Source organism: Mytilus trossulus, chromosome 14, assembly GCF_036588685.1.
Source record: "Mytilus trossulus isolate FHL-02 chromosome 14, PNRI_Mtr1.1.1.hap1, whole genome shotgun sequence".
NCBI lineage: Eukaryota > Metazoa > Mollusca > Bivalvia > Mytilida > Mytilidae > Mytilus > Mytilus trossulus.
Genome location: NC_086386.1, coordinates 77,927,756 through 77,953,151, shown reverse-complemented (window position 1 = coordinate 77,953,151; position 25,396 = coordinate 77,927,756). Strand labels below are relative to the sequence as shown.

At 31.4% G+C, this 25,396-nt stretch overlaps 1 protein-coding gene across 2 annotated transcripts in view; it reads right to left on the bottom strand.

The window, feature by feature from the left end:
* Nucleotides 1-17,067: 17,067 nt before the first annotated feature.
* LOC134698134 (RING finger protein 150-like) overlaps nt 17,068-25,396 on the bottom strand; it is a 39,913-nt gene continuing 31,584 nt past the window's right edge. For both annotated transcript variants that reach the window (XM_063560424.1, XM_063560425.1), the window contains 2 exons: nt 22,295-22,397; nt 17,068-18,224 (listed from right to left, as the gene is read on the bottom strand). In XM_063560424.1, coding sequence (XP_063416494.1) covers nt 17,892-18,224; nt 22,295-22,397 — 436 coding nt within the window. In that variant the 3' untranslated portion in view covers nt 17,068-17,891. The remainder of the gene's footprint in view (nt 18,225-22,294; nt 22,398-25,396) is intronic.

Sequence of the window (25,396 nt, the reverse complement as noted above, 5' to 3'; positions counted from 1 at the left end):
ATTATTCATTTATATGGTTACTACTATTATATTACCTCTTTATTTCCCTGTTCCTTTCTTTGTTTTGCCCTTTATTCTATTTTTTACTGAAACCTTCATTTAACTCTTAGGGGAGGGGGTATGTTTTTTTCTTATATCATTTTTCCAAATTTAAAGAAAACACACATATTAGGGATCATTAGACATTACACATTTTTTAAAATAAATAACTGTCAATTTATATTTAGGGAAAATGATAAATATTTTTTATTGTTAAAAAAAAGTCTGGTATATTATATCGACCGAAGTCCGCTTTATCTGGGACCACAACTGTGCATGTGCAAATATTCATACTGTCTTATTCATGTTACTTTAAGAATTTATTATAAATACATGTTTTTTTGTGTGCGCACAAATGTTATAACATTGATTTAATGTACATAAACTCTGTTAAAGAGTTTTGTATTCTCGTGTATTGTATAATTGTTTTGACGTTTTTTGGGTTCTTAGAATTCTGAACACGGGAGGTTGGTGAAACACAGAACTCAAAATGTTCACACGAACGTTGCTACCATATTTAAGTATGCTTTGATTTTTGATTTTTTTTATAGGTAAATGAAATAAACAACTTTCGAGTTCGATGCATTTCCGTGAAAAACTTCGGTTTAAGTGAACATCATGTTATAAAGTTCACCTCACTTTATTACCGTATCATCTGTTACAGTGATTATAATTGACAGATCAACAACTCTCACATGTCTGCACATTCATAAATAAACATGTAATTAAATAGATCAATTGAAGTTATTATATTACACATGTTGTCATTCCAGGGGCGGATCCAGCCATTTTAAAACAGAGGGGTTCCCAACCCAGGATAAAAGGGGGGTCCAGCTATATGTCCCTATTCTAATGCATTGATCGGCCATAAAAAGGCCAACCCCCCGGAACCCCCCCCCCCCCTTTTGGATCCGCCACTGCATTCCATCAAACGATATACTTGTTAATAAATTAGTTATAGAAACTGGATTGTATTATTATAAAGCAAATATATTACATATCATTCTGACTTGCGTTTAAGGGCGTCGTCAATTCCGTTCCAGTGTTGATCGAGTGGTAGGAAAACTGCATAGCTATATTGCACGAATCATTTGGCAAATTGAATTTTCATAATTGTCTTTCAGCACTGCTGTCTTTAGCATGTTTAGGGAATTGTTATTTTAAAAAGTACCTGCAGAACAAATATTATTTCTAGGTTACCCTTCACAATAACGATCACTTAGACGCTTGATGAATGTGTATAATGTAGGGATACAGGCGATCCCCACTTTCTGGTAAATGACATCATAAAGGCGCTTAATTGGCGATTTTTTTTTCTGATGACGGACTTACTCGAAAGTGGTGTATTAAATTTCAAACATTATCATTGTGTGTACTTGAAAAAGAGCAGTGGGTGTAAAAACGCATCATAATGCTTCAGCACCTGTATTTGTGTTTCCTGAAAAAAAATGCAAAGAAAATCTCGTTTTTGTAAAGAGTATCTCAAGATAAGTAAAGAATTTACAACGGAAAATTAGAAATATTTGTGAACATTCATTGAATAATTTGTTATTTCTTTTCCCTTCTTCTTTTCGATGTTTGCATCTTGTATATTTGCTCGTGTGTTTATTCGCTATCCTCCTTGTTTTGTTAATTATACTAGTATTTTTAAAAAAACACGTTAACTAGACTAAGAAACAAGACCAATTTACGATGAAAAAGACTTTAAAACAATGACGATTTTTGAAATTGAAAAATTTATTAAAAGTTCCTTATCAAAGCAACTATCTACATTAGCAAATCAAAACATACAGTACTTAAAGAACAACATATTAAAAGATGCAATCTTAATAATATCATACAAGAATATCTTGGAACATTTTTTGATAGGTGGTACAACATTTTGTCTATCCTGTTACCATTTTCAAGACATTTTGGGTTATTGAGAAAAGGTTTAGACACACCTTTAAGCTTGTTTTACGTAGACATTTAGATGGATTTCAAGAGAATAAACTTATATATTTATATTCATTCTCTGAAATAATAGATTATTTTCCAGGTTTAACAGAAAAATACCTCTAAAAATTGGTTTTCAAAGGTTGTAAAAAAATTACCACCAGTAATGCAAGTCTAAGAGAGCAATTCATATATTTTGGCATATTTTCTCTCTTTAAAATAAACTCAACATCAAGTAAATCACTCATTAGTTAGTTTATTTTTTTCCTTATTTCATTGGTAACAGGGCCGTACTTTTCTGATATATCACTATATAAAAATATATCCTGTTATCTTTTTGTCTATCCTGTTAACGATATCAGTATTGCACCTGAAATGCTTAATTATGAAGATTAAGACGTTATAACCTAAGATGAGTTGAAACAACGAAATATTTCATTTGTTTTGCAACTATATGGTAAGACTTTTTAACCATGTTTCTGTCTAAAATTTTATAATCCTGTTACTGCAAGCATAGTAACAGGATAGACGTAACAGGATAGACAAATTTCATCATTTTTTTTAATGCTGTTGTGAAATAACTACTCCCTTTAGTGAAGTGTTTATGGTTTTTGGTTTGCAACACGTTATTGCACTTACAAGTATACTGTTGGTGCAATTTATCAAAATTGTTGGTAACAGCAAAGACATGAAAAAAATATTCTCTACTTTTTTTTTTACTAACTGTCATGAAATTTCTTTTCTCTACACTGTAGAAACGTGGCGTTTTAAATGAAAAGGTTACTTTGCACTTTTGAAATCATCACTGACTGATTCAATATCCATAGAGAGAACAATTCAACGGCTGGTTTAAGTAGCGGTAACAGGATGGGCATGAACTTCATGTACGCTGATTGAATTTAGTTTGTAGATATATGTTACATAAAATGATAAAGAAGCTACTATTTTTCGTTAGAGTAATTATTAACGTTGTTTTTCTGACACTGTACGCACACAAATACCCCATAATCGGACTGCAATACAATTTAATTTTATCAAAACAGATGTAAGTCGTGTTTATTATTAATGTTCTGAATCATAAATCCTACAAGCTTTCATTTAAACCATTACAACTAAAATTTCCATTAGAAATAAAAAAAAAAAAATAGCATGGGTGTACTGAAAATTCGTCATTTGTTGAAAATGACCATATCTCTCACATCAGTCAACATAATTGCATAATCATCACCTCTTATATCAGTCTTATCATAATAAGTAAAATAACAAAAATATTGAACTCCTGGGAAAAATCAAATCGTTAATTACCAAAAAGTCAAGAGCGCAATCATATCAAACGAATGGAAGACAGCTATCTATGCATGACTTGGTATGTAGAAAATTGCAGATTACATCTGGTTTTATAGCTAGCTTAACCTCTCACTTGTATGACAGTCCCATACAATTTCATAATATTGACAACAGTGTGTGAACAAAACAAACAGACATAAAAGTTAAAATGTCAAAAATAGGGGTAAAGCAGTGAATATAGTTTTTTAATCTTTACTTCTATAAAAACAAACAAATATATCATCAAAGAAAACACACAAATTATTCTACCATAAGTACACAGGTATTGTCGAGCCTGCAACTTTTGTTGCAGAAAGCTCGACATAGGGATAGTGATCCGGCGGCGGCTACGGCGGCGGCGGCGGTGTTAGCTCACTTCTTAAAAGATTTATATTTTGGAAGGTAGAAGACATGAATGCTTCATACTTTGTATATAGATGCCTCATGTTAAGAACCTTCCGTCAGTCACATTTCCAATGTCCTTGACCTCATTTTCATGGATCAGTGACTACTTGAAAAAAACCTTTTAAGATTTTTTGTAATGTTAAATTCTCTCTTATTATAAGTTATTGGATAACTATATTTGGTATGTGCGTACCTTGCAAGGTCCTCATGCCCGTCAGACAGTTTTCACTTGACCTCGACTTCATTTCATTGATCAGTGAACAAGGTTAAGTTTTGGTGGTCAAGTCCATATCTCAGATACTACAAGCAATAGGTCTAGTAAATACGGTGTATGGAAGGACTGTAAGGTGAACATGTCCAACTGGCAGGTGTCATCTGACCTTGACCTCGTTTTCATGGTTCAATGGTCAAAGTTCAGTTTTTAAGTTTTGGTCTTTTTATCTCATATAATATGCCAAAGGTCAACTATATTTGGTGCATGGAAATATATTATGATCTTTATGTCAGCCCCGCGGGTTTTATTTGACCATGACCTCAATTTCACGGTTCATTACACATTGTAAAGTTTTTGTGTTTTGGTCTATTTTTCTTATACTATAAGTAATAGGTCAACTATATGTGTTGTATGGAAGCATTGTTGGCTGTACATGTCTGCCTGGTATGGTTCATCTGACTTTCACCTCATTTTCATGGTTCATTGGTCTTTGTTTAGATATCTTGGTTACTGTTAAGTTTATGTGACAGTTGTAATAAAGCTTTATACTTAGGACTATCAACATAATATCAATGATTAGTAAAGAAGGCGAGACATTTCAGTGTGTGCACTCTTGTTACTTAATAAATTTAATATAACTGAGCATCACTGAAGATGTTCAGCGTGTTATGATTAACTTAAAAGAATATAAAATTCCTTATAAATATAGCTAAAATTGAGAATGGAAATGGAGAATGTGTCAAAGAGACAACAACCCGACCATAGAAAAAAACACAACAACAGAAGGTCATCAACAGATCTTTAATGTAGCGAGAAATTCCCACACCCAGAAAGTAGTGTTACGTATACTTGTTAAAAAAAGTAGTGTAACGTATACAAGATAAAAAAGAAATAGACAGACGACAATGCATGCACGCTGTTTAGCTAACAACACGAATAACATTAAAAAAAAATTAAACAGCAATTGACAATGTTCTTGTCTTTGGTTGGTTCCCAAACTAGACATAATCACTACTTTAAACTCATCCTATTGATAAAGATAACACATTTTGGTTTCGTTCCATTTGATAATTTCAGAGCAGATAACCTTTATGGAAAAGTGTATGTTCGATGAACGCAAAGTTGTGGCAATAACTATTACCACACTTCGGAGGAATTGTATATTTAAACAGAACGGAAAAAGTAACAAAACTCTTCAACAAAATTAAAAATGATTTATACTATATAACAAAATACTAAAATCAAGCTCGAAAAACTTAAGATGGAACACACAACTTCAGGTAGATAACACTTTTAAAAATCAGCTGAACGTTTTAGTCATGTTCTATTGTTAATTTTCAGATAAAGTGTGTGATTTAAGTTTTTTATAACTTTGATAATTTTGTTAAAGTGTCAAAGGAAAATTGCTTTATAACTATTTTGATATGAGCGTCACTGATGAGTCTTATGTATACGAAACGCGCGTCTGGCGTACTAAATTATAATCCTGGTACCTTTTGATAACTATTTACACCACTGGATCGATGTCACTGCTGGTGGACGTTTCGTCCCCGAGGGTATCACCAGCCCAGTAGTCAACACGTTGACATGAATATCAATAATGTGGTCATTTTTTTAAATTTCCTGTATACAAAACTTTGAACTTTTTGAAAAACTAAGGATTTTCTTATACAAGGCATAGATTACCTTAGCCGTATTTGGCACAACTTTTTGGAATTTTGGATCCTCAATGCTCTTCAACTTTGTATTTGTTTGGCTTATACATTGTAATAACTTGTAATAAGCGAATTGAAATTAATTCTAAAAAAATTGAAAAGGCAATGTTTTTTTTAACTTTTTTTTTTTATTGAAAACAGCTAGTAAGTTTCAAAATTCACTATATAGCATTGAATTTGTTATCAGTTGAAGGGTGGTATTGTAAACCTTAATCCGTTATGTCTTTTATTGGAAATATGTCACTTGTCAAGCAAATCCAGACTGTCCAAATATGACATACTTGAGATGAAGTTGTGCACGATCCTTTTTAATTGGTGCGCACATTTTCTGAATGAAAAAAAGAAATAGATATACATGACCTTAAAAAAAATACAGAAATGAATGTCTCATTATCTAGACCCTACTAAATGCTAGTATACGTAACACTACTTTTCAGAATCAATCATATAAACCTCGATGTACTGTCCTCCACAAATACAAATCGTTTCTCCTCGGTCGTAGGTCCAAACATCCATTGGCGACTTTTTGATTTCTACGAATTTCCCTAGCTAGCAGTAATTTTCTTTCTTTCCCATCAGACGACAATGCATGCAACGATCCACTTCCAGCACGATCTACTACCAGACTTATGCCTGATGGCGTGACTGTAAGACTTCACACTCTGGAGTTTTAAGTGAAGCAGATTTGTGACAAAACTTTTCTTTGCCCTGAATTGTGCTACATTTCACTTCTCTCTCTATATAAGAATAGAATAGTTTGCCATCTTGTACTGCTAATCCGTTCAGCCCTGAAGAAGTGTTTGTCTCAAAACACAAAATGAATTTCTCTTTTACTAATGGCTGTATTGTTGTTCTGAATTTCTGTATTTTGTCGTTCATTACGACATACACAAAGTCTTCCAAGACATTCACTGCACCTACTAAAATGTCAAGCGACAGTTTTTGTGGTTCTTCAAGAATATGTTCACGAATATTGGCCACCATAAGTACTCCACCAGAAAAGGAAATGAAAAGACGCTTTAGTCTTTTGTCAAAACACAGACGTTTAAAATCTTGATAATTCTCAGCCATGACGGTTATGTTAACAATACCACCAGTTTTAATATTTATCAAATAGAGTTCTTTGGACAGGTAGTGACCTCAAACAAGAACATGGTTTTTATCAATGAAAACCCCACATGTAATATTAGCATTTTGAATGAATATGTTTCGAACATTTTTGACAGATAAGTTTTGAAAGTTAGCTGATGGTTTTATTCCAATATCTTTGCACAGGTTATATAGTGTCTTTGTTTGAAGTATTAATGGTCTCGTTATAACAGTTGTTGTTCCAAGGTTATGCAATCCAGTGTCGATCTCTGTAAGAACCTTATTTTTGATGAAAGCAAGAGTGATATCAAAGTCTGGACAAAATCTGATTGTAAGTTGTGTAATACTTTCTTTAATCTGGCTAGTCATAGTTTTCGAATGAATAAAAAATTGTGTTTCTGTGCCAAACATTCTAACGATTTCGGTTACTTCAATCCAGTGCTGTAATGTTCTCACGGAATTTGTAAGGAATTGTACGTCTCCTTGAAGGATAGAATCCTGCTCATCTTGTATAATACGCAACTGCTTGATGAAGTTTCCAAACATGTCATCGAGCCTGCACTTAATTTTCTGCACGAATTTCAACGCATCCTCTTCGAATGTTTCAGCCGTTGATTTTAGTTTTTCCGTCTTCTTTTCTTTTTCTGCTAGAAGCTTTTCCATTTCAAATTTAATTTTCTGTAAGGCCGCTTCTAGTGTTTCATTACTTCGTTTTGTCTCCGGTATTTCGTTAATTGTTTTGACATTTTAGCATTCTCGGTGGCGTAAGGTCAAACACAATATGCAACACAGTTCGTTATGATCGTTACAAAAAGCTTCGATTGGAAGGGAACAGTGAAGACTGCATTTTTCTGATATAACGTCAAGATCGATACCAGAATCAATATACTTTGAATCTTCAATTATGATGACATCGTGCGTTGAAGTTAGTTTCATCCAACCGTGCATAGTGTTGCATCTTTTACAAAAAGCTTCAGGGCAAACTTTGCACCAGAAGCTGACAGCGGATGTTTCGTTGTGATATTTACAAGTATGACACTCCTTCCCTCCAACAGTAACCATGGCGGTGTTGTCTTGCAGTAGCAAATCTCATTTTTCAATTTCAATCGTTGGATCTTTTGGTTTAACTACAATGTGACATACCGGGCATGCGAATTGTTTTGGTTTCGGTTCCTTGTTCTTTACCGTCGACAAAATGATTTCATGTATGCATTGTTGGCAGAATGAATGAAGACAAGGCAAAATTTTAGGCGATTTCAATACCTCTAAGCAAACGTGACATCTTAAATGTTGTGACTTTGATTCGGCCATCTTGGATTGGTATTTCTTATCTACATACTTCCTACTGCAAATAACCACGTAACCAATACATAAATGTGAAGTCGATCCAGTTTAAACTTTCCAAAATCAATACCCATTATCAATTTAAAAGTTAAAATTTTGATTAACCTGTAATAAATATACTAATTTCTTATCTTCATTAGTATCTTTATTCAATGTTCGTTTGTATTTGTGGGCAAGTTCATATAAATAGAATGTTTTCTAGGTACAATAAGTTTCATTTAAATTAAGTATTGTCGATGATAAAAATCTTCTCAATATCATTGCACTATCGTTTTTTTAATAACTGATTCAATAGGGTCAGTCCACAATTCGTGCGATAAAAAGTTAGAAAAATTCGTACGATAAAAAGTTAGAAAATACGGAATTTTTAGTCCTTTATAACAGATGCAAGTATAGTTTTTATTGTTTAGTTTTACATATTATGTTCAGTTGTATATACAAAGTGTTAATGTAACATAAAGTATGTACGTTCTGCATGCTTTTTGTTTAGAGGCCAGCTTAAGCCCGCCTTTGGGTGCGGGAAATTCTCGCTGCGTTGTTTGTTTTACTCTTTTGTCAGGTTGTTGTCTCTTAAACTTATTCCACATTTCAATCCCCTAGTTAACACTCATGCTCACAACATTCAGAGATGCACATTATCCGGTTGACGGAGTTTATCTTATTGTAAAGACCATTTTACAATTAACCGTTATAGTATATCTGAAAGAAAAACAATATCGCATTAAAGAATCAGCTTCCATTTTCACTACATCAACGCAAAAAACGGTAGTTGTGTGGAAATTACCATGTCAAATTCGTTGGTTGTTTGCATCATACCGTCAACAACGCATTGATTAAGGCATTTAACGAGCTTGTTAAGAAGTTCATTAGATAATTCTCTAATCAGTGATTTAATTATATTCATCCCATTGCTGTCCAAAAATAGATGAGTAAAGTGTCTACAATCTATCTTAAGCCTGATAATGTTCTGGTATTTCTATGTCCCATTCACTACCGGATTGCAGAGAAAACAAGCTTTCAACCTTCATTGACAGCGAATACCTGTATCATTTAATTAATTCATTTTTCACAACATGCATGACGTTTTTGAGTTTATAACATTCTCCAAGTTACACATAGTCATATATGCCAATATGGAGGAATGTAATATTATTTTTCATCAGGTTAATTCTTAAATAGTGCTCCTCAGAAATGGTAGTTTATACGTGCATACATCATAGTAGTGTTATATAGATTTGATTTGAACTAAAAATATATATGCGTTAAAGTACCGGGTATATAATCTGGTTTCCATAAACGTTTTTTCTGCATAAAAACTAGTTAAAGGGGCCCAAATAAAAGCAGTCCAATCCAAATCAAATATAAAGTTGCAGGGCTTACCAACCAAAACTTTCTGATTATTCTGGTAGAGTGACAAACAATTGCTCTTCAGGTAAATTATAGGAGTCTCATTGAACAGGTCACGTAAAAGAGATCAAGCACTGCCAATTTAAAGAACTAACAGGTCTTTTGACACCCACAGTTGTCAGCTATTTCGGTACCTTTTAAGACATTAGCGGTGTAAGTGATTTTATAATTAGGAAACAAGAATGACATTGTATAAAATTATATATTTTTTTGGTATTCTTGATATTTTTGGTGTTTTTTCTTTCAATTTTAAAATGTTGTCTCCTTTATACTTACGAGTATGACTCTCCATTATATTTCATACCTATTTTTATCAATGTATCAGTATTCACAAACCATGCTCAAGTGGACTCTAAAATGACACTAAATCATGAAGAAAAGGACACAACATATAGTTGGTATAGATTTAATAAGCAATAACAAACATACATCTAAACCAGCATTAACAATGATATATATACAATTTCTCATTTGGCAAGGGAGTTTTATGTACAGTAGCAATACTCTGGCTCTACAATAGGTACACAATTATACATGGATTTATTTATATATATTCAGTTTGGCTAGAAGTATGCAACAGGGGTCTGTGATTGCAATTTTCATGATTGATACTTTTATTGATTTAAAAAAATAATATTACTAGCATTTTTTGAACAGATACTACTACAGATTGATGGATGCTTCATGTCCACAAATTTAAGTGTATCTCAATTTAATGAAAATTCAAATTCATGAAGTTTATTATGTCGCTAAAAGTTTGTTATGGAACAAAACATATTTGTATGAAAAAAATAAACATTTTTCACTTTCTCCTTAAGTTATCTGTGTAATATTTAACACCCTTCTTGAAACCCATACAGAACTCATTGGATTCCAAAATAAAAATAAATCCATGTACATGTACAGAAAAACATAAAACCAGAGTGAAAATCTAGGTATGAAGGTGAGGTATCCACACACATATACACTGGGCTGTGGAGAACATTGTTCACTACATAATACAATGAAGATAGCCATAAAGAAAAATATAAATGCCACTCGCAGCAATAATTTCAAAGGTCGTTTATTTTAACTTTGAGAATCAAGGACTAATTCATAGAAAATAACTCTCTAAAAAAATTTGTAAGTCAGCTGGCATTTCGTCTATAAATGATTCATGAGTGGCACTGAAATTAGTACAGTCAGAATAAAGATTTAAACTTTTTCACGAATACCTGCAAAATGTTAGATTCAGCTTTTTCTGATACAAATAATTTTTTTTCTATCACTGATTTTTTTGGGACACAAGGGCATAACAGGTACAGCCAAAAGTTGTTCTTATCATAATTATGCATAATTAAGATAGATTTCCAGGATTTCAAAATTCTGATTAAATTTTTGGTCATGACTATCTACCATTTGATAATATATCAAAATAACATCAATACAATATTCTTTTTAATACCGGTATTTTTCAAAAACAACAATCTACAGAATGTCATAATCATCACTACTTATAAAAGACTTTAACAACTGGTACTTCTTTAAAAGTCATAATCCTAATAAGTCATTCTACTATAAGTACACATGTATTACTGTAAATTCAGAAGTTATTGCAATGTTTTTATTAACATGAATAATGTGACTGGGTGAGTACTGCAAAAATAAGATCTGGTATACATGTATTGGTATGCAGATTTTCAATAATTGCAGCAATTGATCTCACATTTTTGTCTGTTCTTCAAAATTCGCAATAGCAATAAATGCATACAATAATTTCAGAATTTACAGTACTTAATAAATTTAACTTAATAACTCAGCATGAATAATAAAGCTACTTAAACTGATGCTGTTAAAAGAAAAAATAAATTTATAAAACATGATCTAGAACATCAAAATACCCTTTTTCTTATCAATCTGTGTATGTTACAGTATACAAATTATAAAAATCACTGATCTGAAATGAGTTTTAAACCTTTCACAAGTTCTTTAAAATTACATACTGCATATTCATTTATTTTTTGGGTATCAATTTCTGATAAAATAGTAAAAATTAAGCATTTTAATGGATACTTGATTTTTGAGGTTTTTCATAAGTCCTTTTACAACCCTATATAAAATTTGTATTTCCTTGAACATCTTAAATCAGTCTCTAACTTTTCATATAAATCAATGAAAGATGGTACCCAACGAATAATTATGATTCCACAGTACCTGTTTAGGCTAAGCCCAGACGAGTGAAAGTTCTACAGTAATACTATTAAAATACTTTCAATATCCCTCAGAAAAGGATGTTTAGTTAAAAACAATTACATATTATTATTATGTATTTTTCTGCCTTACTGACATACAATATCTCTATATCAAATGTGAAATCATAAATATAGCACATTTTTTACTTCAGAAAATCAAGAACATTTACAATAATGAGTTACAAACTTTACTGATGAAATTAAGGGTCTGGCATTTATTCTTGAAAGCAAATTCCAAGCATGCTCTGAGCATCCCCATGTCATTAATGGGTACTCAATGTAAGGATTATATTGATAGGCTAAGAGCAAGCCTGAACATTGTTTTCAAGAATAAACAAACAACCCATAAATAATTTGATGAGCTAGCATGTTGCAATCACACTAAAATAAAAGGCAACATACCTTTCTTTTATAAATAAAATGATTTCTTTTTTCATAAATGACATGATTGGGCAAACACTCTTGCAAGCCGAGAAATAAGCTTATATTTACAAGCACATTCGTAATGATATAATAGCACTATATTCTATGTGTTAAAATGTTTCCATTCAAAGGGTCAAAGGTCAGTGGTAGATGTGAAATGCAGAACTATTAATTAAATGCATTGAATAGAATCTACTATGAACTCAAACTATTTTGATCTACTTCATTTAACAACAAACTGTTAACAAGGAAGGAAAAATATCATTTTCACTTTCACGTTGGTTTTTTTAAAGTTGTTTTTACATTCTAAGTAAAAATTATACACATAAATGATGTCCAAACCATACTTTAATTTCATGTGGTTTGTTCCCAAATATCATTAAATGTTATATATTCTCTATGATTTCAAATGAGTACAAAAGTTATCATGTCCTTGTTAAAATTCATGTACAAATTATATTGTTTACATGAAATTGTAGAAACCTTAAAATTGTAGGTAAAACAACAACTTTTAAAGCAATATGCAGATACAAAGAATTGGAGCCCACATGGATTCTTGGCAGTGAATTGAGATGCTTTTTCTAAATGTGTATTTCTGTTCTTAATTACTTCATTTAATCAAAATTGGGAAACTTAAACATGCAATGAAACTAATTATTTCACTGTAGCCAAGATGATTAATTAACGATACCTATACAAAAATTTCTCTCTAATTCCCATATTAAGCTAACATTACATTTTTTAGTACTTTATTTCTAAATTTTATTTTTTCCCTTAACAGCAATTTTCTAAGATCACTCCAAAATTTCTTTCCCAAAATAAAGAAATGAATATGTCTAGCAATGTCAGATACTTAATGTGCAACCCCTTTGACCTTGACCCTTGTGATACACCACACAAATTATTCAAGAACACAATATAATATCAAGCTGCCTCATCAATGACTAAATACACAAGTTTATAAATGATATGGTGAGTTTCAGAGCACAGCGCCCCCTACTTCTCAATGTTTTACAGACCATTTTTCACACTTGCAAGTTAAGGAGGTAAAAACTAGGAAAAGGGAATTGACTCTTCTCTTTAAAAATCAGTAATGTGTTTGAATAAATGTCAGTTTCAGCAATGCTTGTAAAGCATCCATGTGACACAGAAGAAAATTTAACTATGTTATTTAGAAACTTGGAATATATTTTAGAAAAGGGTAAAAGTAAACGTTCAAGTGACTCACAGTAGTGTGCTTTTTTCTAGGTCTCATTATAATAACAACATGATTCTTTCAATTTGATAACGTAAGCTCTAAATAAGGGTTCTTCAAATAACATAAATAATTCAAAGAGTCAAAATTACAAAAACAGTAGAGATAAAGGGTGCTTGATGAATATCCAGTAAACATGGTAAAAGCAATTCTCTTTCAAAACAATGTGGAATTGCACAAATACATTAAACATGGGACAAAACTTCATTAAACCAGACCAAAAACTGATGTTTGATCTGTTTTACGTTACCCTGCTTTCTCAAGTAAACTCCCCTTTGGAAAAGTTTTAAAAAATAACCCTTCTTCGAAGAAACTGAATAATAAATTAAATGTTCAATTGAATGCTTAACATGTTTAAGCTAACTACTTTCAAGCTTATTTAGCTTGATATCATTTTATAAATCACGATAAAGTCATATATTTTATAAACTTGTGAGAACAATTCTTCATTTCTTTGGTTTATTTTGAGCTGAATTTATATAAAAGTCCTAAAGCAAAAAAGCATGTGTAACAAAATTTAATAATGGCTAAAATAATAAATTTCTTTTATGGAAAAGCTTAAATCTTATGATAAGTATATCAATATATTGTTTTGGAAAGCAAATCTTTAATAAAAGAATCATAAGCAAAGCATCCTCAATTTGAAAGCCCTAAATGTAAATACCAAGAGATTTTATAGCAAGGATACATAAAGCATGCTAAAGAGCTGCTATTTCTTAAATTTTTTATTATTTTAGAGTGCCATTATTATTGTACTTAAATAGTCTGACTTACTATGAAATGGCTTGCACAGAGTTACGAGGGGGCAAATGTGAAAATCTGCGGAAGAAATGGAAAAAAAGCCACTCTTTGCAAATTCTATAAAGCTTCTACAATCAACTGCTATGTGAAAATGTTTTTACAGTGTCGTCACAAAAAATATTAAATAACGATGTATATTCTGAATTTTTACACAATACTTATGCAACAAATATAAACAATGACGTACTCGGTGACAATGTCAACAATGAAATAAATAATAATCAATTAACAACAATCTTTGACAGTGTCTCGACATATAACCATATAACACTGGGTAACATTGAACACCATCAACACACGCATTCAACCATATCACGTAATTCACACATTTAAATTTCTCACACAATTCAATTACTCATTAAACTTTCTAACTTCACATCAAATTATCCATACATTTTTTCTTCTTCAAATCTCAACAAATTTAGAAAATGTACAACAAATACACGATTTTTTTTTTATTCTAACTCCTGTCATGTATTTGGCCATTACTATGCAGATAAATCAGTCTTATACGCAACCTGTGTAAAGCAACCACCTGTCCAAACTGAACAGAATTCTGGGGTCCTAAATTGCTTTATTTTAGTCAGCTTTTACGTACATGTATTTCAATACACCTGTTCTTTTATGACAAATGAAATATTGTATTGGGTACTAGATCTTTCCAAGAGCAAGCTGCAAGCATGCTTTGAAATACTCTTTAAAAAGAAAGACGATCCTCAGAGCAGGCTTATATCTTGCTTCACTAAAAAATATGCATGTGGTTAAAAGAACTATTGTCAAACGTTGAACCACAAAACAGTAAATAAAATTAAGAGAAAATTTCATCAGCATCTTTTTGAAAGAGAATATGTGATTATAGATAGAAGATTCAAAAAGAGCTGAATCACTAAATGTTAGATCCTTATATCCCAAATAGATATTTAAAAAATGCCTTTTAAAAGCTACACCTTTCCTTTATTTTCGAAAGTCAAGTATAAAAAAAAAACATATATCTTTTATAAATACTTATATGTGCTAACAAGAATTTAATTACAAAGGCTTGGCTCCTTTTATGGATTCAAGGCTGTCAGTTCTGTGTGGTATAATTATGAGCTGCAAACTGAGAAACAATTTGACAGAAATTCAATAACATTGTCATTAACATCAGGTAGACATTACGTGTTGTTATTCACGTTATTTGTTCGTTCTTCTCAATAAAATGGCCAAAGGTATTATGTACAGAGACAAAAACTGATTATGCGTGAATAAAATGAGAAAAAGAAGTTAATAATTTGCTTAGAAATGTATATTGCTTATTTGGCTTTTATTAGAACAATTTGTTATAATTAACATTGCAATAAAAAATCTGATGACTGCTTTTTTCATTTACTGCTAGAATATTTAATTATGTTCTTAGTTTATGAAATATATTACCATAACTACTTTTGCGTGTGCTTAGTTTATAAAATTCATGCTTGCCTACAGCTAAACTACTTTGGTGTTTTCCTTGTCTATAAAATTTAAGTTTGCTGGATAGTTAATGTTATATATCCAAAATAAATTGATGAAGCAGGTTTAGTTTAATGTCATCCTTTTGAAACTAGTTCCATGATTTCCCAGTCCCCCTGCTCTTTTGAGGGAAAATTTTGGATGATTAAAGGAATCATTGAAGCATGAATGGAGCAGTCCCCCTCTTTGGCAGTTAATGGGCCCCTGCATTAAGAATTTTTCTGATTAGGCCACTAATATAACTTAATATTGTTATGGTACATGGCTTTGAAAAGGAGTCTCAAATGGAATCAACTTTCATCCTCATTCACCCAGTGACTGATTATATTCGTAATATCCACACAAAAAAATGGCACAGAAAACAAATAATAAAATTATTTCCTTTATAAATTTTCATTTTCAATTCTTTTTATGATTGAATAACTTTATATTTTTCCAACTTTGATACAAAGTGTCCTATAAATGTGTAAAGACACAAAATAAATATTTACACTAATCAACACAGTGAATTGTACATAAGGTGCTACAAATGTAGCATAGCATATGATTGGATGTTAAGGAGGGAAGCAAGTTAACTCGTACCAACGGAAACTCGTACCATGTTAACTCGTACCAAAACTCGTAACACAGGAAAGTCGTACCACTGCAAACTCGTACCATCAAAAATATATAAAATATTAAGAATATTTTTTGTAAACTTAATAAAACTAATGTTGAATTACTTGAATTTTATACTGGATTTTATAGACAAAAATACGATTTTTTTTCTTTCTAAAAAGCTTTATTTTTTAAGCTGATCTTTCAAAGTAGTTATAATCCAGAAGAAAGAAAAAAAATTGCTTTAACTGTACCTTAAGTTGAATATCTATATCCAAATTAAATTAATTAATGCTGTAATCCATGATCACACATTGAATGCTTTGTTTACAATTGTTGAAAGCCATGTGCTTTTTGGCGGGAAAATTCGGGAACAGGAAACGGTTACATTTCATTGTAACTTGCTATTTATAAAAAGTAAGAATTTCATTCATGAACAATTACTTTGGAATGATTAAAAATTAAACTCATTAATTATCAGTAAAAGTTTAAAAAATTCTTTTCATAAGAGACAACAAAGCAAATCTGCCACGGTATTTTCTATCCAAATTTTTATAGACAGGGAACATTAGCTACAAATTGGTCATTGTACTTTCAAATTATATACATTTTACAGACTTGAGAGGTATTGAGTGAAAGTAAATTACATACATCATAAAACAACATTTAAATGCATTTAAATAAGTTGGTACGAGTTAGCAGTGGTACGAGTTTGCAATGGTACGAGTTTTTATAAAGTGGTACGAGTTGACGTTGGTACGAGTTTACAATGGTACGGGATAACTATAATTCGTTAAGGAGACATGTGACAAAATTCTAATAAAAGACTTGAAGTGAGGTCATGTGACTTAAATGACTCTGATTGTTCAGATCATGTGACAAAAGATCAAGATGGAATCAAAGGTCCTGCCACTCATCAATGGAATGAAAATCACAAAAAAAAGACTGCTGAATGCAGATTTGAAAATTGACAAACACTATTTTACAAATGCAAGAAACAATATAAATAATGGGATACATTTTTACACAATATAATACTATGAAGCACTTTACTTACATTTACAATATCTTTCATACATATAAACAACAATTTAACAACTTCAATAACAAATAAGACTAGGAGTAATGAGAATTTGTGAAATATGCAACTATCTTTCTATGACAGCTACTGGGTTGTCTCCTCTTTGGGATATGAGTTATCTCCCCTTTCAAATTATGCTTTGAACTGGAATTTCACACTTTTTTCAAATCAGTGTCTGTGAATGGTGACAAGATACAACAAATGGAGCTTACGTGTTGAATAACTTTCTCATGTATAGATGTAAATAAGATGACATCTGCATGAATTCCTGTCATGTAAATGCAGGTCATATTGAACATGGAAAAGGACTCATTTAGGAGGTAACAAAGTAAAATGATCGGACTTTTGTTCAAAGTAATAACAACACAGTTTCATCAAGTGTCTGCAGATTTCGTTTCTACAACTTAATGAAAATAATCTAAATTTCCACAATAAATTTGTGAAAAATTTCTTTTAAAAAAAAGACCTTTAAAGTCCTTAAAGAAAAAGTTTAATCTCCATTTGAAAATGCACAAATAAAAACAGCTTCTTTGAGCCGACACTAGACATCTCCTTTGTCTGTGGAGGCACCACTGTCTTTTCGGGGCAAACCTGTCATTAATGAGTGTAATTCATTGCATTCGTTGTCACTTAAGTTATTGTCTTCATCCTCCAGCTCTATATGAGCCATAATATTCGTGGTATGCGGTGAAGTCTCTGCACAGAATGTGTCCGAGCCATGGTATTGGAAACTAGGCTGATGTCTAATTAGAACAATAGCTTCTGCCCGACTGTGTTCCTCTGGAGACGATAAATGTTCGGTGTCGTCCCCGATGGCAGAGGCTGTAGCGCCACTCTCTGCTTCAGCATGTACAGTCTCTTGACTACTATTTAACTGCAAAAAAAAAAGAATTCATATGGTTTTTATATAAACATTGAACAATTTGCTTTACAAATGTGAATTCTATATCATTTCAAAATGTGAATTCATTATTATTTATGGGGTACCAATTTCATAGATTTTGTTGTAAAGGTAAACAAATGGTAATTCAAATATTTAACGAGGCATACATTTTCAATAGGTTTGAAAGCAAATTTGGCAAATCCACAAAAATAAATGAATCCACAGTATTCAAGCAACCATCTTAGCTACCTTTATGGTTACAGTGACATAAAGTTGTTAATTACTGTGTCAGGTTAATCATCACAAAGCAGATTTAGTATAATTGTATAACTTTTTCAGAGTAATCTGACCAACTTAAAATAAATATCATTTGTTGTGTCACTTTCCGCACTTGACAAACAATGTAAACACAGTGTAAACAGGAAAGATATATTAAGGTCAAGCAAAATTGTAACAAGCCTGAAATTGAAATAAAGGTTTAATTCTGTTGTTAAAAAAAAACCGGTTAAACAAAATTTACAAAGTACACTTAGTTCATAATCCAGATCATTTAGACCATGTCTGTTTTTAAAATTGTTTTATGTCAAATTTTCAAAAACAATTATTCATCCAGAAAGAAAAACAAACTTATACTAAACTATAAACCTATGTAGATTTATACATTGTACTAGTTAACATTGTTTATACTCAAGACTATTAGACCATCTTCAGTTTTAAAGTTGTTTGTGTCTTTACTTTTCAATATGATCGGTCAACCAGAAAAAAACAAACTCATAATATTATTGGTAAACAATAAACTTAAATAGTTTGGTACCAATTTTTCCCCTAGTCATATTCTAGTACGTTTAGGTCATAATATAAGTAAATACCAGTTGGAGTGTCTCTTTTTAAATTTATTTGTGTGAAAACAACTAGCTTTTAACTCAGATCAGAAAGAAAATAAACTCATACTGAGCTAAACTTGCGTTTCAATTGATACCAACTAACTAAATTAAAAACTTGGATGTCGTTCATTATTTAATTTGTATATATATGTTTTTAATTTATTTCAAATATCTTAAAGATATATATGGATATATTCATATCGAGTTAAAATGTACATTGAAAAATTTCAAAAAAGGTTTAATATCAAAAAGATTTACTATACGTTTTTTTCTTGGGTGTTTTTGTCGTGGACCAGTTAGCTGATGAAAAACAAGAAAATCACAAATTTGACCTTTTCTTTTTATAAACCTCACCTGTTAGAAAAACACTGGGATTCAATGTAAAAGTAGATTATGAAATCATTGTTATTGACCGAAATGATTAAAGAGGGAAAAGTTTAAATTTAAAATACTACATTATGTAATAGTAACAAAAGATATCTAACAGTAAGACCTGTGGGAAAGAATTTCTAACAGTAAGACCTGTGGGAAAGAATTTCCACTTCCTTGCTATATAAAAAATTACAAAAATGCCTTGAAACATAAGTAGACAGATGAATGAATTTTTTTTAAACTGACAAATTTAAAATACAACCTAAAATTCCCTATTAATGTACTTTCTCCATCCCCCCCCCTTTTTTTTTATTCAATTACATTTTTGATTGTTTTTCTTGAGTTAGAATGAGGTCAAAAGTCAGGATAGAGACTGATAATGTATTTTCAGTTAATTAGGAAATTAAAAAACACTCTGGGCTTGCTCCAGCACCCCTCTCTCTCATTAATCCATCTTTTATTCATGATAACAGTTTTAAATGCCAGATTAATTGTGATGACAAATTCTTGATGGTGCAAATTTTTGAACTTACAAATTTACAGACAACTTTCTAAGCCTTCGATGATAATTCTCTTCCCCAAAAAATTAATAAAAAATCTATCCTTTCTTCTGTGGCATTTAAATCACATACTAATACCCTTTTGTTTTGAAAATTCTTAGGTCAACATCCAGGATATTCATTCAAATACTTGAGGTTATGTCTGATCAAAAACTGATGCATGCATATATTAGGCCAAATAAAATAATATGGGTGGTTCCATTTCCATCTAAAAATAAGTTTGGGTCAAACTAGGTAGGGTTTTCTAATTCTACTGTATGTTATTTTTAACATTGACTCTTCGGAAGCAACATTCCGTCTTTTACAGTGTTTAATGAAAAATTATTTTGTTTTGTTTAGGGTAGGCTATTATTAAGACTTGAAAGAATGGTAGGTAGGGTAACTGGAACCACACACTTATTTGTATTTGGCCTTATTTAACTAAAACTATCAAACAACTTATTGCAGTATCTACTCCATGTAATTTCCTGATTTCTCTCAATCTCTCAAGGACACATGTAATTGAGGTTGATATGAACACTTTAATGTTATCAAAATACAAATATTTTTCATAGACGCTGTACATACAATGTATATTTCAATGTCAATGTCATTGGCAGTTACCCTGTCCAAACAATTTCAGGGCTCACACTACTTCAGAATTATAGGGAGAAGTGACTTCTCTTTTTGAAACTGATAGGGAGAAGTGGTGAGATTTGAAAGAGAAGTGCTCATTCGCGCGGTGCGCTACAATGTTTGGATTTTACTGTAGTATAAAAGGTCATTTGTAAATAATGTTCTTTTTATATTGTTCAATTCATATCTGAGTATTCAATTAAAGTAACATTTCAAATTAAAAGTTGTTTAAATTTTACTATGGTCCTTGTGAGAAATTACCAACTAAATGTCTAGCACTAGAATTTTTTTTTTTTTTTAAAAAAGGTAAAGAATTTATAATATATCAATTACAATTAAATTAAAACTATCTAGTGTATGAAATCAGTATTTCTCATCAAAAGATATATAAAGGTAAGCTGGGCCATAATATATTGATATTAGTGTAATAGTCTAAGAGTTAAGCAACTTTACAATAGTTTACCATAATCCATATAAATTATAGGGAATTATATACACCAATCAATGATGAGTTTATTTAGATGTAACCAAAAGTCTTTTAATGCGTGTAGAATGCGTAATTTTTCCTTTTGGGATCAATATTCTTCTGTCAGCTGTTCCATCCGTGTGTCCGTAGTAATTTTTGTAAAAATACGGATTTCGGTCATAGTTGGTCCGTTTCCGATCAGTAGTTTAGAAATTGGACAATGGCGGACGATTGCAAGAAAATTTTCAAAAATAAACGATGTTTGACAAGTTATTTGGAAAGGATCATGACGTTTTTAATGCAATAAATGGATTGAACATTTACTGGGGGCAACTTTTATCAAGTTTAAATGAAGTAACAAACTTAATTTGCAGCAGAAAGTTAGGTTGAAGTACGTTTTCGAGTAACAAGCACCGGAACTTCCAGAAGTGCACCAAGTGATAAAAAGTTGTATTTTTATCAAATAACTTGCTACACACTGCAGAAAACGATGCTTCAACCTCGTTTCATAAGATAATTAATCGTTTATGTCTAAATGTCTTTAATTATCAATAAAAAGTTGATGTTTCATCAACTTGGTAAAAATAGAAAATGTCCGATGACGGAAGCGAGTATCGTAAACAACAGGGCGACTTGTCTTCGCTTTTGGGGGTCGGGGAAAGCAAAGTGACGGTCGGGAAAGCGACTTCTTCGCCCAAGTCGTCTGGTAGCGTGAGCCCTGCAATTGGAACAAATAATATTTAAATACTTGGCATTTTTAAAAGTTCAAAGTAAATTTTCAGCTTGTTCTGAAAAAAAAATGTGTGAGGGAATAGAAGGTACTAAAATCATTTAATTGTGGGGTTCAAATGTTAAAATTCTTTTACTAGAAACATCAGCAAGAATTTTTTTATTTTATTTTCCTTGATCTTCATGCCCCAAACTCACTCCAGGACACCCTAAATATTGAACCTAGATTTCATCATAATATATCATACTGTTACATGTTCATACATGTATGTAATTTTCACTGAACTAGTACACAATTTTATTTGTGGGCAAGCTGAGGACCACCTCTGGGTGAAGGATTTTCTCGCTGCGTTGGTGGCTTTTATTATGACATGAATGAACAATAAGATTACCCATAATCCTTCATTCTAAACATGTGTCGTCTGCTATACTTACATGAACTTGCATGCCATACTCTCTAAGGATGTCTAGCTTACACATTGGGCAGCTTCTCTGGTCCAATAACCAGGGGTCAACGCATGACTTGTGAAATATGTGTCTGAAATAAAATAATGTATGCATTATTAACCAGCAGGTCCAAGTATATCAAAGGGTGAGTTATTAACCAAAAAGATCAGAATGTAGCTAGGTAAATAATGAACCTGAAAAGGTCTGAATATAAGGATGAATTATGAACAAGAAGGTCAAAAATAAGGTTGAAAGTTTGAATAAAATCAAACCATTTTTCTTCTAGACAGCAAAATTTTAGTATACAGCTGATAAAAGTAGCAAGAATGTACATGTATATTTGTTTAGGGGCCAGTTGAAGGACGCTTCTGGGTGCGTGAATTTCTCCCTACATTGAAGACCTGTTGGTGATCTTCTGCTGTTGTTTTTTTCTATGGTCGGGTTGTTGTCTCTTTGACATTTTCTCCATTTCCATTCACAATTTTATGTAATTATATCCAATGGATAAATATTATTCAAGGGAATTGTGGTAGAATTGATATTCATAATACAGTGAGGGAATTAGACAATAAATAATTTAAGTATTATAAGTTTTACATACATTTGTACTGTGTATTCATTTGTGGAGTACTTTTATCATGAATTTCTGAGGTTTAGGTGGCCTTAGATTTAAAAGGAACAAGGAAATACAACTTTCCTATTAGGATATGTATAAATGTATTTTAACATCACTGAAAACATGTCACATGGTAATTTGTGTATGAAAATAAGATGTTGTATGATTGACAATGAGACAACTCTCAACCCGAGACTAAATGATGTAGAACTATAGGTGACAGTATGGCCTTCAACAATAAGCAAAGCCCATACCATGGAAGCATGTCATACTACAAATGTCAAAACTTTTTACAATAAAATTGAGAATGGAAATTAAATAGGCAATGTGACAAAAAGACAAGAACCCGACCATAGAAAAAACAACAGCAGAAGGTCACCAACAGGTCTTCAATGCAACGAGAAATTCCCACACCCGGAGGCGTCCTTCAGCTTGCCCCTCAACAAATATATACTAGTTCAGTGATAATGAACACCATACTAATTTCCAAATTGTACACAAGAAACTAAAATTAATATAATACAAGACTAACAAAGGCCAGAGGCTCCTGACTTGGGACAGACGCAAAAATGCGGCATGGTTAAACATGTTTGTGAGATCTCAACCCTCCCCCTATACCTCTAGCCAATGTAGAAAAGTAAACGCATAACAATAAGCACATTTAAAATTCAGTTCAAGAGAGGTCAGTCATAGATGTTCCATTTTATTTAGGACATAGCATGTAACTTTTTGATTTATTACATCAATCATCCAACCTATTACAATAAATGAAAAGTATTAAACCTAGATATCACTATGTACAACTGAACACAACATACATTTGTTTGTACTTTTACATCTAGTGTAACCCACTTTAGGATGAACTTTCCAATACAAGCAATCGTTTATAACAATCATACAACATGTCAAACTATATTTTTTTAGTGTTTGTCCTTGAGACTCAAAAAGTGATGATCAATTATATATAAGCCATATCCTATCATATGAATAAATGTTATAATCTTAATAGAATCTTAATGTAATAAATCAAGTCTGCACAAAATATGAATAATTGATGAAAATTATTATAGATATCTTGTTTTGAACGAAAAGAATATGAGAAAGTTTTAAAGTTTTATTTTTTTTCATTATATATGCATAAGATATAAGCAAGAGGACATTAACTTGATAAAAAGTATCTAATTTTCACCATAGTTTATTGTTAAACATGTTAAATGATAGCTAGATGTAGCATTTCAGCAATTGATTTTTGTTTTGTTTTGAAAAAGCATGTCAAATGCAGGTTATACAACCACATTTAATGACAACAACACTAACAGATCCAGATCCAGGATTTTGAAATAGGGGAGGGCCCTAAACTAGGAACTATGGAGTGCATGTGGGACATGTAAAAAGGATATGCTATATCCATATACTGTAAACCAACTTATATTCGCGAGTGATTTATTTTTGCGACTTTCGCAAGTAAAAAAATAACGCAAAAATAAATTGTCGCGAATATAAAAATCTTGGATCTATCCTTATCAAATTAAACTACATCAAGTAAATGGAAAAATCACAAAATTAAATAGAAGTTGAAGTTGACTAGAAAGAGGAAAACGCGAAATAAAGTATCCGCGAAAATAAGTTGGTTTACAGTATGTAGCTCCATCAGGTGAAAAAGGGGGGAGGATGCCCTGTCCCCTTTATCAGCCTCTTATCTAGAGATGTAAATATTACTTATGCACAAGTATCTTAGAGCTGAATTTCAAAACAATGAATGTATAAAAGAATGAAATTGTTTCCAGTTTTTTTTTTCTATTTCAAACTTTAACACTGCTTAAATGAAGACATGAAATATTTTTTTTTTTTTATAAAATTCATTATAGCAAAGAGATTTAAGAATTCCACCGGCCAATGAATCAAAACTAAGAAATCTATCTCAACACGCATCACAAATGATTAAGACTGAGAAAGCTGTCATCTCATAATTACGAGCTTAAAAAATCGATAATTCTTCCTTCAGTTTCCATATTAATAATGAAACCAAACGCCACAAAACAAAAGAGATCTGCAAAACTGCAAGCTGCATTGTTAAAATAAATACAAAGTTACAGAATGGGAAACATTTACAGAAAATTTTATGAATAATTTTAAAGGACACTTTCAAGTTCGAATTAATTGATGTTTTGTAGAAGTACCGAATAACACGTCCTTAATTTATTAATGTTAAACTATCTATACATTTGCCAAATTTCCAAGGGAATTCAGTATCTTGAGGTAATTTAGGTACTCCGATCATAAATTACTTTTATGGAGAAGATATAAAATCAATATGTCTGCAATGTTAAAAGATAGAAAGGATTTTGTCCACTGAACGTGAGAATTTATCAGCCATATTATCGATTAGATGTTGCTCCCGTCATAGTAATTATATTCTCTAACAGACGGCTACAGGAAAGGTGCTAAAGTCTGAACATTGTCATTTTCATATA